The sequence below is a fragment of the Xyrauchen texanus genome, chromosome 33 (genome assembly GCF_025860055.1).
Source record: "Xyrauchen texanus isolate HMW12.3.18 chromosome 33, RBS_HiC_50CHRs, whole genome shotgun sequence".
NCBI classification, from domain to species: Eukaryota; Metazoa; Chordata; class Actinopteri; order Cypriniformes; family Catostomidae; genus Xyrauchen; species Xyrauchen texanus.
The window spans coordinates 12126448-12141118 of NC_068308.1; the positions used below are offsets into that span (position 1 = coordinate 12126448).

At 37.8% G+C, this 14671-nt stretch overlaps 1 protein-coding gene across 1 annotated transcript in view; it reads left to right on the forward strand.

Annotated features, from left to right (window-relative positions):
* The first annotated feature begins 1280 nt into the window (after positions 1–1280).
* The window catches only part of LOC127626971 (serine/threonine-protein kinase WNK4-like), a 76934-nt gene continuing 63543 nt past the window's right edge, over positions 1281–14671 (forward strand). Inside the window, exons 1-2 of the mRNA XM_052103144.1 lie at positions 1281–1375; positions 1656–2264. Coding sequence (XP_051959104.1) covers positions 1683–2264 — 582 coding nt within the window. The 5' untranslated portion in view covers positions 1281–1375; positions 1656–1682. The remainder of the gene's footprint in view (positions 1376–1655; positions 2265–14671) is intronic.

Consider the following 14671-nt stretch of genomic DNA (forward strand, 5'->3'; position numbering starts at 1 on the left):
AAAAACTTTGTAAATAAACATGCAAACAGTGCGACAATGCAAGCTCATTAATTATTCAAGGACAGTGTATGCTGGGAACACTAGCTTTGAAAAATTAAGTAAAATGTACTTATTTTATTTAAGAGTGAATTTTACTCAAATCGGCAAATACATCTGAAAAGGGTTTCTACTTTATGATTAATGCATGATTACACATTGTAAAAATAACAAACAATCATAAATAATATTTACTTAACAAGCTAGAGCATTCATTTGTACATGTTTGAATGTAGAATTTACTCAATCTTTTCAAGTTCACGCTTAAACCAACTTATTAAATGTTGAAAGAACTTAATCTTTTCTGATATATTTACTGCACCACAGAATTTATTTTCAGTGTGTACTTCGAGTATAAATTGTCAAACTTTTTTAGAAAAAAAGCAGCATATTACACTACATCTTAGATTATATTATATTGTATATACCTATTGGACTATCAGTCATTTAAAATGATTCATTGGGCAACAATCCAATTAGATTTGAGTTTCTATAAAAGTACTACAATCGAGTTTATTCAGAACTACACTGAAAAAAATTACTATTTTGTGGTGAATTAAATATAGCAGAAAAGATGTAATACTTTCTACAATTAATAAGTTAGTTTAAGCAGAAACTTAAAAATATTAAGTAAATTCTGCATTCTAAAATGTAAACATGAATGTTCTAGATTATAAACAATTATTATTTGTGTTTGTTATCTTTACAGTTTGTCTTCATGTATCAGTTCTAAAGTAGAAAACATTGTCAAATTTGCTAATTTGTGGAAATTTTAGAGGTAAAAAAAGAAAAAAAGACGTACATTTACTAACTTAAATGTGCTTTCACGTGACTGAGCCATTGAATTAACCGCGCCCCCTCATCGCAAAACCCCGCCCTTCAAGGATAATTTTGAGGCCAAAACTGAGAAAAAGAGCAGCATTGTTTGTTGCTGTCAAATTCAACAGTGACACAATAGCGCCCTCAACTGACAAACATTATGAATCATAGCCTCAATGATAAGCTTCAAAAATAACAAAGGAGAACTAGCAAAATGACTGACAGGTGAAAATCATCAGTTTCATGTACACTGTCCGGTGGCCAAGTGCCAGCTCCGCAGCTCCTATAGTAATAAGCTGGAAATCGTGTGGGCACTATCTCACACAAAATATGGTGGTTTGACGGCACTCGGGAGTTCGGATGAAGGGGGCGGAGTCTACTGTCCCTCAGACTGGTGCTGTGGCTTTTAAGAGAGTGAATGTACGAGCGCTTCTGCAGATCAACTGAGTGTGCGCGTGTGTGGAGCCTGTGTCATGAGCTGCATGATTTGTGGAATAATTTAAAAACTGTTCTAAATAAGGTAAATCGATATAAAGCCCGTCTCTCTCTCTCTCTCTCTAATGTTTTTTTTAATTTATTTTTTTATAGTTTATTTATAGATACATAGAAAAGTAGTTGTTGCAATAAGTGCAAAAACAGTATATATCAATTTTTAATGATATTATTACAATACTAGGTCATAAAATAAATATTGCGGGGCACACATGTTCTTGTTCTGACAACATGAGTCATCACAGCTCGCGCGTATTTGACGCTTTACGTTTAACGCGAGCGCTTGTTTAATTCTCTTTCCTATCCAGTTTGTGATGTCTTGAGCAGTCCTCGTCATGTCGCATGCCGAAGTTGAGATTCCTGGACTTAGTTTTCCAGGTTTACCTGTTGAATTAGAGGACGACTGTCTCTCCATGGTGCCACTGTTGCGGACGCACTCCCTGAGCGCGAGACGGAACTCATACGTGCTTCATAAACTCAGTGTGGATATTGACGCACAAATATACAACGACACACTCTCCAATGCACTTTCGTGGTCTGCTGAAGACATATTAATATCAGAGAGAAGGACAGATGACGATAAAACAGATCCTCCATCTCCAAGTTCACCATCTCCAGTCCCAATCCCAAATTCGGCACCACCAGCGGACTGGAGAAGTTCTGTCAATGTTGCCCAGGATGCCAGTACAGATTCGGACAATGAGGTACCCAAGGTCGAGCAGGTGGTTCCACGCCGCCCGTTTTTAAGCAGACTGGAACAGGATGAGAAAGAGGACATTGAGACCAAAGCTGTGGCCACCTCGCCGGACGGAAGATATCTGAAGTTCAACATTGAAATAGGGAGAGGGTCATTCAAGACGGTCTACAAGGGTCTGGACACGGAGACCACAGTGGAGGTGGCATGGTGCGAGTTACAGGTAAGGTCTTTTACTTTGGTTAAGGTTAAAGTTAAACAGTAGGCAATGCCAATCAGAATTGAGTCATGCAATTCATCTTTATAGAGGTCATCTTTTCGTCATATATTGGGGGTGATCAAAAGGATGACATTTTGCAATTTGATCCTTTTGATAGAATGAACCCATTAATGCATAACATTGTCTTAGTTTCTCGGGACCTTATTCGTGGAGTTATACGACACCTCTTTAATATATCTCAACCTTTCTCTTATGAATAGTGTAAAATATGCATACCATGATCGATTGAAACATGTAAATGCTTCATGATGCAACCCCCCCCCCCCCTCCCCCCTCATGTTCAAGCCAAATCTACACCCTTGCATACAAATGACTACTATGTCAATGTTAATCTTTGCAATAATTGGCTGAATAGTCGAACAACTGATCTAATAATTGTTTGATTGGTTGATTATCAAAATAATCATAGTTGCAGCCCTAACTGAACCTAAATTGTGAAGCTCCAAAAAGAACATAAAGGCAGCATTAAATGTTATCCATAAGACTCCAGTGGTTAAATCAGTGTCTTCAGAAGTGATTTCATAGGTGTAGGTGAGAAACAGGTCAATAGTCCTTTTTTTTCTTAAATATAAATTCTTCTCTCTGCCCAATAGGTGGCGAAATGCACGAATAATGCAAATCACCAAAAACAAAAGAATAAAAATGTAAAAGTTTAGATTTATAGTAAAAAAAGGCTTTAAAAAGTATCTGTTTCTCACCCACATCTATCATATTACTTCTGAAGACATGGATTAAACCACTAGAGTCTTATGTATTACTTTTATGCTGCCTTTATCTGCATTTGGAGCTTCAAAGTTTTGGTCACCATTCACATGCAATGTGAGGACAAAGAAGGTCATACACATCTGGAAAGGCATTAGGGTGAGTAAATAATGAGAGAATATTCATTTTGGGTGAACTATCCCTTTAATGCTTTTTTGCCCTTTAAAATACAATTTTGTAGTCATCATAAGTTGACAACTAGAAAGTGTCCAATTTCGCTTTGACTTAATTTTGAGCAATGTGTCTATTGTTTATCATTTGAAAACATGCCAAACTTATTTTTGTGAAATATTTTGCTTGAAAGTGTTTGTGCTATAATTCTTTCAAATGGACGCCACTTGGTTTGATATTTTGTAATATAATGCAATGACATTTATACATTTTTAAGTGTGAAAATACTTTTGTGGGTACTGTATGTTTCAAAACATCACCAAAACAAGCATGGAAAAACACAGCGTGGACAGACTTCTGTCTTGAGGTCCAATCAGGCTCTATATTGTAATCTACAATCTAATCAGTCATGCCAGGTGCCACGACTAGAGCACTAGCACTCTAATCTATGTGCAAATGAGCAAAGCCATTCTTCGTTCTGTATGGTGTGAAGACCTGAAAACCTTTTGCAGTTGTAAATGTATATACAGGGCGATTTGAGATTTAAAATCATGAATTCAGGCTTGCCTGTTCTCTCCTGATCTTTTTGTTTTTATCTTTGAGTTTGAGTGGCCCTCTTTCGTCCCAGCAGCTGTCATGCACGTCACAGTCAGGTGGCTACTCTTCCACACTTAACTGTGTTAATACGTGCAATTCATGCCATTCTGCATTCATTAAGAGAAACGTAGACCATGGACTAGTTTTCATCCTTCCCCAGATTCAAAGTGTTTTGTGCAACAAAAGAGAAACCACTGAGCAAAGACTAAATGGAGTTCTCAGTTATGTTTTATTTACATATAAACTTTGTTTCAGGTGTTTCTCCTAAAATTCCAAAGGGGAAATAGAAAAGACACAAATGAGACCGTTGTTGACATACTCAAAAGTCATTGATATGAGTTACTGTAGCCTTTCTGTCAACTTGAATCAGTCTGGCCATTCTCCGTTGACTTCTCTCATCAACATTCACAGAACTGCTGCTCACTGGATGTTTTTTGTTTTTGGAACCATTCTTTGTTAACTAGAGACTGTTGTGTGTGAAAATCCCATCAGCAGTTACAGAAATAACAGCCCCTCTGGCACCAACAATCATGCCACGGTCGAAATCACTGAGGTCACATTTATTCCCCATTCTGATGGTTGATGTGAACATTAACTGAAGCTCCTGACCTGTATCTGCATGATCTTATGCACTGCACTGCTGCCACAGAATTGGCTGATTACATCACATGAATAGGTAGGGTTACAGGTGTTCCTATTAAAGTACTCAAGTGAGTGTATAACAGAAAAGATTAAGTATTTTCTACATTGAATAAGTTAATGTGTGAACTTGAAAATATTTAGTTTAAGTGTGAACTTGAAAATATTAAGTAAATTCTACATTTGTATTCCATTCAAATGTTTTAAAATGACTGCTCTAGTTTATTAGTAAATATTATTTATGATTCTTTGTTATTTTACAATGTGTCATCATGAATCAGTCCTAAAGTAGAAAACCTTGTCAGATTTATTTAGCTAATTTGAGTAAATTTTACAGGTGATTAAAATAAGTACATTTTACATAACCTTTCGAAGCTGGCGGTCCAAGGTTGCACCAGGCTTGAATTATTCATGAGCTTGCATGTTCCACTATTTGCACTCATTTTATTGTTGATTTTGTTGTTACCTTTGGTAACGTCTTGTTTTGTTTAGAAGTGAATTTTCAACTAAAAATGACTCGTTCATAACAAAAAAAAATGATGGTTACAGTTACTGTCATCATGTTTTTTGCATCAAGTGTTGTGGTCTGCGTGCGCAGCTCTGTATCTGTTTTCTATCCCCAGTAATGCAAGGTGATTATGGGTATGGATAGATTATATAGCATGCATTAGGCATCCCTCTGGAATGCTTCCTTATGTCAAGGTAGTACATGATTAAACTTTCAAAATGTTGTTTGAAAGAACTTGTTTGAAATTGTTGAAATGTTTTTCGCACTTTAATAAATAGTATGCCATTAAATTACTTGATTTTATACCATTCAAATTTAATTAAATTTTACTTAAAAATTATGTAATAACTTGTGGAAAAAATCAAGTACAGTAAATCAGACTAATCATATCTTTTAGTGTAGAAAAAACATTAAAATAAGATAAATTGGGTCTTTGTCTCAGAAGACTAATCTGAGATGCTATTAAAAACATTTGTGATTTTTCTTTCTAAAGTGTCAGTTTAAAAACAACCAGCACACTTATCTTAAAATGCAGTGATTTTTACTAACACTCCTTTTTCAAAGGAAGACATTGTTGAATTGTATCATATCTGTATGGTTTAAATGAACCTTACTGACCTGAACATGCATAGAAGTGATGTTATCAGTGTTCCACTTACTTGAACCATTTGATCCATTTCATATAATGGTGGCTTTTGGAAAACATGTTTTGTTTTGATAGAACACATATGAATAGAACAAGCTTGAGTCTTCAACTTTTTGTGATGTCACCTCCATCTCACACAGGTTTTTTTTTTAAGTGTAAACAAATAGATTAGATGTGCACTTGAGATTAATTCTTTCCAAACTTTTATTACCTGTCCTATGATGGTCTTTTATCAAGGTGATTGAGGTGAGGAGTATTATTTTATTAAAACCAGCCCTGAGATTGATGCAACAGGTGTAAAGCAGGGCAAAGTAGTGTAGTATCAGGACGTGCACCTATGCAGTTGGCCTATTTTAAAATACAGTATATGGACTTCATTTCAATACCTAGTGAGCAGCTTACATATGCCAGATTTTAAGGCATCATAGGTGTGCTCCTAAAGAGAAGGCTATTCCAAAAGTTAGGCAGCATATTTATGTAAAAAAACAAATTGAGGAAAACTAAATGGCAGAAAGGTGAGAAATGTCATTAAACTCTCATACTCCACAATATTAATCTGCCGGAAGACTGTGGCTATCCCCTTTGTTACAGCAATCGTGAACCATTTCATATAATAATTTACACCAGGGTGGCAGTGTCAGTGTCTAGTGCATCTTTGAACTCCACATGAAAAGTGCTTGCAGACAAAAATGTCACATTCTGCGTTTTTGTGATAGATTTGTAGACTTGACTTGCTTCTGTGGTATTTAAAATGTGCTTTACATAGGCTGAAAAATACTTTTTTATCATAAGTCCCATCTAGGCTTGTTTTAACATCAAATAGCAAGGAGTTCCTTTCCCGATCACTTTATAACTGACAGGGAAGAGCTGTTGTATGTGTGTGTTGTGAAGTGTGTGTCAGTATAATGACTCCGGGTGGACACATCGACACATTACAAAAAGGTTCCGCCCTTCAAATCTGTGCTTATGCTGGTTTATACTGTATTAACAGTATATGCGTTAATCGCATGCGCTAATTTAAACTCTCATTTAAATCTAATTAAAAAGCATATTAACAATTGAAAAACAGAGCAGATGCATGCAAAAACTTGTTCGATGTAGGCCTTCTAAATAATTTCCACTTCATTTAGGATGCTGCCTTAGAAGGTCGCCGTCTATTCAGGCAATAGCAAGGCAGCTCACTAAGTTTTGGAACCAAGCCATGTTTTCAGTAGCACTCAATGCTCCCAATGCTCGAAGGTCAGATTCACAGTCATTTAAGGGCACAATCCTTAACTACCATAACAACAACTTGAAGTAAAAGGATAAAAGTGAGCTTTAGGCAAGAGCTTGAACCACAGATGCAGTATATGTATTACTGTACTCCCAGTAATTGGTGAACAGCTGCTGCATTTGCAAGTCTCTCTTTTAAATCACTTAGTCATGAATTCAGCTCATTCCTGCTGCATTTTGGGCCTTATTAATAACACAGGTTAAGTGCTAATTAAATTATTGTGTATGTGTTTGGCTTGAGTCCGTCTAGAGTCCTTAGTCAGCTCTAATGGGATTTCAAATGGCTGCTGCTGCTGTCACTCGTGCTGCTTGGTCACGATGACATCATCATGATCTTGAGCTGAACACCAGCTTCTGGTGGTTTAAACCTATTCTAATCTGGCCTCTTGCTTGTGTACACACACATACACACAAATCCAGACACAATCAATACTGGCCTTCTAGATCAATTCTCCACATTTGGTGCTACAGGCTATATATGTGGTTTTCATTGCATGCAGCAGAAGGAGTTCTATTTTTATTCTGAAAAGACCAGCTTAGACCAGCATGAAGTTGCATGGTGGTTTATGCTAGCTGAACCAGCATAGCTATTGTTTACTATCAAAACCAAGTGTTTCTAAAGAAGCTGGTTGACCAAGGAAGCTGTTTACATGCAGTGATGGTCTTTCCAGCAAGGTTGTCATTTGTCAGCACAGATATTGGTGAGTATATACTCTGCTTATGCATATTCGTAATCTGGCAATGAATATGCATAAGCAGAGATCTCACCAGAACCCAAACAACTCCTTACAGTGAATGTAGCTTCATATACTGTATATAGTACATGTGATCACAATGTAAACACAGCAGATATGTATGTCTTACATTGGCTGTGGATTAAAAGACCTGACCATGTGGAAAGAGCATGTCTGTGCTATATAATTAAGAAAATATTTGTTACCTGGCAACAGCATTCCTATCAGAGGTTTGCCAAACAGGACAGACTATACGGAGAAAACATGGCAAAGAGAGCAATCCACGTAAGATCTTTAAGTGCTGAGTGTTGTAAATGGGAACATGATAAATATGATGGCATTACCATTAGTGCCTTAGTTAGGACATTGGTTGTAGACAGGAAGGGCAAAGAGAAGAACATGTTTTTATTTCATGTTCGTTGATCATGTAATGTGATTTTATGCCTCGCAAACTCAAAAACTTGTGTGATGTATCGAACATTGTTGGTGTTAATTCTGCTGATTTAAATATCACCAAGGTCATGTTATCAAGCTTGATAACTAGGGATGGAAATCGCAAGGAATTTAATGATTCGGATTCTGATATATATATATATATATATATATATATATATATATAAAGATATATATATAAAGGGAAAACACATTTTGCAAGAGTCTGTTCTGTTAGGCTGGTGATATATACAGTGAGGAAAATAAGTATTTGAACACCCTGCTATTTTGCAAGTTCTCCCACTTGGAAATCATGGAGGGGTCTGAAATTGTCATCGTAGGTGCATGTCCACTGTGAGAGACATAATCTTAAAAAAAAACTCCAAAAATCACAATGTATGATTTTTTAACTATTTATTTGTATGATACAGCTGCAAATAAGTATTTGAACACCTGTCTATCAGCTAGAATTCTGACCCTCAAAGACCTGTTAGTCTGCCTTTAAAATGTCCACCTCCACTCCATTTATTATCCTAAATTAGATGCACCTGTTTGAGGTCGTTAGCGGCATAAAGACACCCGTCCACCCCATACAATCAGTAAGAATCCAACTACTAACATGGCCAAGACCAAAGAGCTGTCCAAAGACACTAGAGACAAAATTGTACACCTCCACAAGGCTGGAAAGGGCTACCGGGAAATTGCCAAGCAGCTTGGTGAAAAAAGGTCCACTGTTGGAGCAATCATTAGAAAATGGAAGAAGCTAAACATGACTGTCAATCTCCCTCGGACTGGGTCTCCATGCAAGATCTCACCTCGTAGGGTCTCAATGATCCTAAGAAAGGTGAGAAATCAGCCCAGAACTACACGGGAGGAGCTGGTCAATGACCTGAAAAGAGCTGGGACCACCGTTTCCAAGGTTACTGTTGGTAATACACTAAGACGTCATGGTTTGAAATCATGCATGGCACGGAAGGTTCCCCTGCTTAAACCAGCACATGTCAAGGCCCGTCTTAAGTTTGCCAATGACCATTTGGATGATCCAGAGGAGTCATGGGAGAAAGTCATGTGGTCAGATGAGACCAAAATAGAACTTTTGGTCATAATTCCACTAACCGTGTTTGGAGGAAGAAGAATGATGAGTACCATCCCAAGAACACCATCCCTACTGTGAAGCATGGGGGTGGTAGCATCATGCTTTGGGGTGTTTTTCTGCACATGGGACAGGGCTGACTGCACTGTATTAAGGAGAGGATGACCGGGGCCATGTATTGCGAGATTTTGGGGAACAACCTCCTTCCCTCAGTAAGAGCATTGAAGATGGGTCGAGGCTGGGTCTTCCAGCGTGACAATGACCCGAAGCACACAGCCAGGATAACCAAGGAGTGGCTCTGTAAGAAGCATATCAAGGTTCTGGCGTGGCCTAGCCAGTCTCCAGACCTAAACCCAATAGAGAATCTTTGGAGGGAGCTCAAACTCTTGTGTTTCTCAGCGACAGCCCAGAAATCTGACTGATCTAGAGAAGATCTGTGTGGAGGAGTGGGCCAAAATCCCTCCTGCAGTGTGTGCAAACCTGGTGAAAAACTACAGGAAACGTTTGACCTCTGTAATTGCAAACAAAGGCTACTGTACCAAATATTAACATTGATTTTCTCAAGTGTTCAAATACTTATTTGCAGCTGTATCATACAAATAAATAGTTAAAAAAATCATACATTGTGATTTCTGGATTTTTTTTTTAGATTATGTCTCTCACAGTGGACATGCACCTACGATGACAATTTCAGACCCCTCCATGATTTCTAAGTGGGAGAACTTGCAAAATAGCAGGGTGTTCAAATACTTATTTTCCTCACTGTAAAATACAGCTAATTAAAAAAAAAAAAAAAGAAAAAACTCAAAATGTGTATCATTACCTACACATGGTCATATCAACAACCATCTAGTAATTATTATGATTTAAGTCTCACGTCTTAACAGTTCTAAGTTCATTTCAACTAGTTTTGTCAAGAGTACCGGTATACACTAAAATAAAAAAAGATGTCACAATACAATGATACGTTTATGCAGTACCAGTACTACTGACGTGCTACTTGTGTACAACTTAATGCGCACTGTCTGACTGACACACAACTGCTTTTAAATGGTCACACACATTTGACATATTAGGGGAAAAAACTGAATGCACAATTAATTAAATAAAAATCATGATATGTCCTATTTTAGTTATTGAACCACCAAAGGATGCGATTAAATTCATTTATTGTCTGCATGTGCTGCACACATTATATTGAATGTGTAAAGCTGCTCATATTAAAACACTACATTATGAGCCTATGTATGTATATATATATATATATATATATATATATATATATATATATATATATATATATATATATATATATATACACTCACCTAAAGGATTATTAGGAACACCTGTTCAATTTCTCATTAATGCAATTAATTAATCAACCAGTCACATGGCAGTTGCTTCAGTGCATTTAGGGGTGTGGTCCTGGTCAAGACAATCTCCTGAACTCCAAACTGAATGTCAGAATGGGAAAGAAAGGTGATTTAAGCAATTTTGAGCGTGGCATGGTTGTTGGTGCCAGACGGGCCGGTCTGAGTATTTCACAATCTGCTCAGTTACTGGGATTTTCACGCACAACCATTTCTAGGGTTTACAAAGAATGGTGTGAAAAGGGAAAAACATCCAGTATGCGGCAGTCCTGTGGGCGAAAATGCCTTGTTGATGCTAGAGGTCAGAAGAGAATGGGCTTACTGATTCAAGCTGATAGAAGAGCAACTTTGCCTGAAATAACCACTCGTTACAACCGAGGTATGCAGCAAAGCATTTGTGAAGCCACAACACGCACAACCTTGAGGCGGATGGGCTACAACAGCAGAAGACCCCACCAGGTACCACTCATCTCCACTACAAATAGGAAAAAGAGGCTACAATTTGCAAGAGCTCACCAAAATTGGATAGTTGAAGACTGGAAAAATGTTGCCTGGTCTGATGAGTCTCGATTTCTGTTGAGACATTCAGATGGTAGAGTCAGAATTTGGCGTAAACAGAATGAGAACATGGATCCATCATGCCTTGTTACCACTGTGCAGGCTGGTGGTGGTGGTGTAATGGTGTGGGGGATGTTTTCTTGGCACACTTTAGGCCCCTTAGTGCCAATTGGGCATCGTTTAAATGCCACAGCCTATCTGAGCATTGTTTCTGACCATGTCCATCCCTTTATGGCCACCATGTACCCATCCTCTGATGGCTACTTCCAGCAGGATAATGCACCATGTCACAAAGCTCGAATCATTTCAAATTGGTTTCTTGAACATGACAATGAGTTCACTGTACTAAAATGGCCCCCACAGTCACCAGATCTCAACCCAATAGAGCATCTTTGGGATGTGGTGGAACGGGAGCTTCGTGCCCTGGATGTGCATCCCACAAATCTCCATCAACTGCAAGATGCTATCCTATCAATATGGGCCAACATTTCTAAAGAATGCGTTCAGCACCTTGTTGAATCAATGCCACGTAGAATTAAGGCAGTTCTGAAGGCGAAAGGGGGTCAAACACAGTATTAGTATGGTGTTCCTAATAATCCTTTAGGTGAGTGTATATATAAAGAAAAATTGGTTCTGGTTTAAAAAAATGTTTTGTGAGAATGACTGTTCATGGAAGCTCCAAACAAATCAGTTATGTTTTTCACCATATGCCATCATTTTCAGCAAAGAACATTTTTCACCTTATAGTTGTAAAACTTCCAGCTACTACTGCAAAATAAAAACCTAAAAAATTATAATAAAAACATTACTTCTATGTAATATTCTGACACATACAATTGCTACAAATTAAAATGTATTATTTTCTGTTGTGCAGCTAATGAAAATTATTGAACTATTGCTGAGGCCTTCAAAAGTGTATTTTCTTTGGTCTTTTCTTGTTTCTATGTTTCTGCTGTGTCATAAAACATTTTATTTCTGAAAAACAGCAGGGAGAAAAGTCTAATATTTACCCTATTTCATACTCTGATGTTTGTGGCTGCACATCTCCTCCTCCTGTCTGGACTGTTGTAAATTTCCAGTCAACCATCTTGTGTACAGTTACCAAGCGCTTGGACCCTGGCCATTCACTTCCTGTACATGCTGTGGGTCTGGTCTGGCCCGGCCCGGAATACATTGCTGGGTAATCCAATGAAGAATCTTGTGTTAGTTAAAACACAGTGCTGTAGTAAAGAAAATAGATGCCAGCTGAAATACAGCAGTCAAACTTTCCTCCCCTGTTAAAAAGACCAGCGTAACCAGCATGCAATTCCCATGCTGGTCTAGGCTGTTTAATACAGGTTAAAATGAAAAGTAGGCCATGATATCAACACCCGCAACCCACCATGTGGGTAGATCACGGCAGTGGCGGGTAACTCTGTCACTCTTACTAGCCACTTACTAGGGTTTTTACTGCATTGAATATTTTGTCAATGTCAGGTTGTAGCCAAAGCAAATTTAATTGTATTCAGCTCGTGATCAGCACTTTATAGGCACTTACTATACCTCTCATATCTTACACGTGCATCTGTGCGAGTCAAATGAAGTGTGGTTTCATGTGAAACAGCAGAACACAGTGTGCTCCAGAGACGGGATAGCCAGAGCTCTGGGATAGCGTGAGTCAATCAGGATTCACTCGATATTGCGACAGAGACCCTAAAACTTATGTGACCCATTTTAATTCTACAGAAAATGCACTATATGGAGGAAGTTCTAGAGAGCACTGACAAGGTAAAGATGATTTTTTTTATACACTATCTGGCAACTTTATAGATTTATATTAATGGCTCTATTTTTGTGACCACACTACGCGCAGCGACTGTGCTCTCCGTCTTATCCAATTTTCGTGAGAGTGCTAATTCTAATCGCAATTTTCGTGCCAGGGCAAAGCGCAAGTGGGTGTGGGTGGGAGTGTTTGCACTATCTATGGGAATATGAGCTCAAACTGTGAGGGTATTGTAAGTTAATGAAGTGTCGCTAAGGGAAACTTTCTATTTTCCTGACAAATAGGTCGTAGTGCTAAGACATCTGAGAACCATGTCTATTCTCTGCACAATGTCTAAACTCAGTTCCTGCATTTGCAGTTTGGGTATACCACCACCAGGTGGTAATATAAGGAGCGTGTCACTGGGAATAGAATATATACTAGGACAAAGACAATAACTGGAGAATAACCTAAGACTTAAATTGCACTTGACCCAGCCCATTATCGCTTTGCATGTGCAATTTCGCCAACACCCGACTGCACGAAAATACCAAAACCTCACGGCCATGCCCACTGACTGCACGTATGACGTATCGCCAGTGCTGGGTAGGTTACTTCTGAATTGTAATCTGGTTCTGATTACAAATTACATGACTAAAATTGTAGTCATTAATGTAATCTATTTGGTTTAGATTCTTTTTTGATTACTTCTGACCTGCTTTTTTTCTTTGCCTGTTTCTCAGTCAAATAAAAAGTGAACTTACAATTTTTTTAATCTAGCAATTTCGGTATCCATGTGTAGCAACAGATCAGACCAGTTATTTTTGATAATAATAAAATAATAATAATAATAATAAGGCCAAGTACAAAAGCAAACTCAATAATGAAATCGGTTTGGCATTAATGTGTGAAACTACTGCTCCATGTAGTGCAGTATTAGCTGATAATACTATCAGGTCTGTGTATGCAACCTAAATTGGGTCTTTCAAAAAGGCTGCCAGTATCTTATCAGCAACTACCTTCTGGGTGAATATGTTCCTTTATAGGGCAAAAAGAAAAGGGTGTTAAACAGCCCTGCAACCACACCCATCACGTAGAGCCGCTGTACACTGTGTTCATGCATTTGGACTGTACGTTCTGTGCTAACTGTTAAATAAGATTATAGCTGTTTCTTGAGTAAAAGATCAGAATAGTGCTCTTGTTTGTGTGTGTAGAGTATTTCCAAACAGATGATTCTGTGCAACGTGCAACAAGAAAGAAAAATGTACTTTGGTGTAAGACTTGACATATCTTACTGATGCTAAATACATGGACTCACATTTCATAACTTTTTTTTTCTCCCCAAAAAACACACACACAATTAATATTTAAGAATGCTAAGAATAATGAGTACCATACGAATAGAGTATTTGACCAATATTCCAAGTTTCTTTGAAGTCACTGGATAGTTTTCTGTGAGGAACAGATTTAAGTCATTGACTACTCTGTCATATTTCTCAAATCTCATTGACGTCAATTCAAATATTGTGCTTCAAGAGATGTCATGCCAGGTTTGATGTCAATGATGCCAAACACCACTGGCTCTGATCACAATGCCCCAAGGATGAATATGTGGAAGCATGAGAGGTTTAGATTTTCACCACAATAATGACTTTATTCAATTTTGTTGCTTTCCGAAACAACATGAGGTTGATTAAATGATGAAAGAATTTAGCTAAAGAACCTTTTCCTTTAACCTTGTTAACGCTATCTCAACAAAACAGTGCCCTATATCCTTCCAACTGAGCTCATTATTACAGTAACTGTAAACCCTTATTGACAGTTTTTGGTTGCATCCTAGATTTGCTGAATGTACAGGACTTTAAACTAAAACAACTGTTTTGAAAT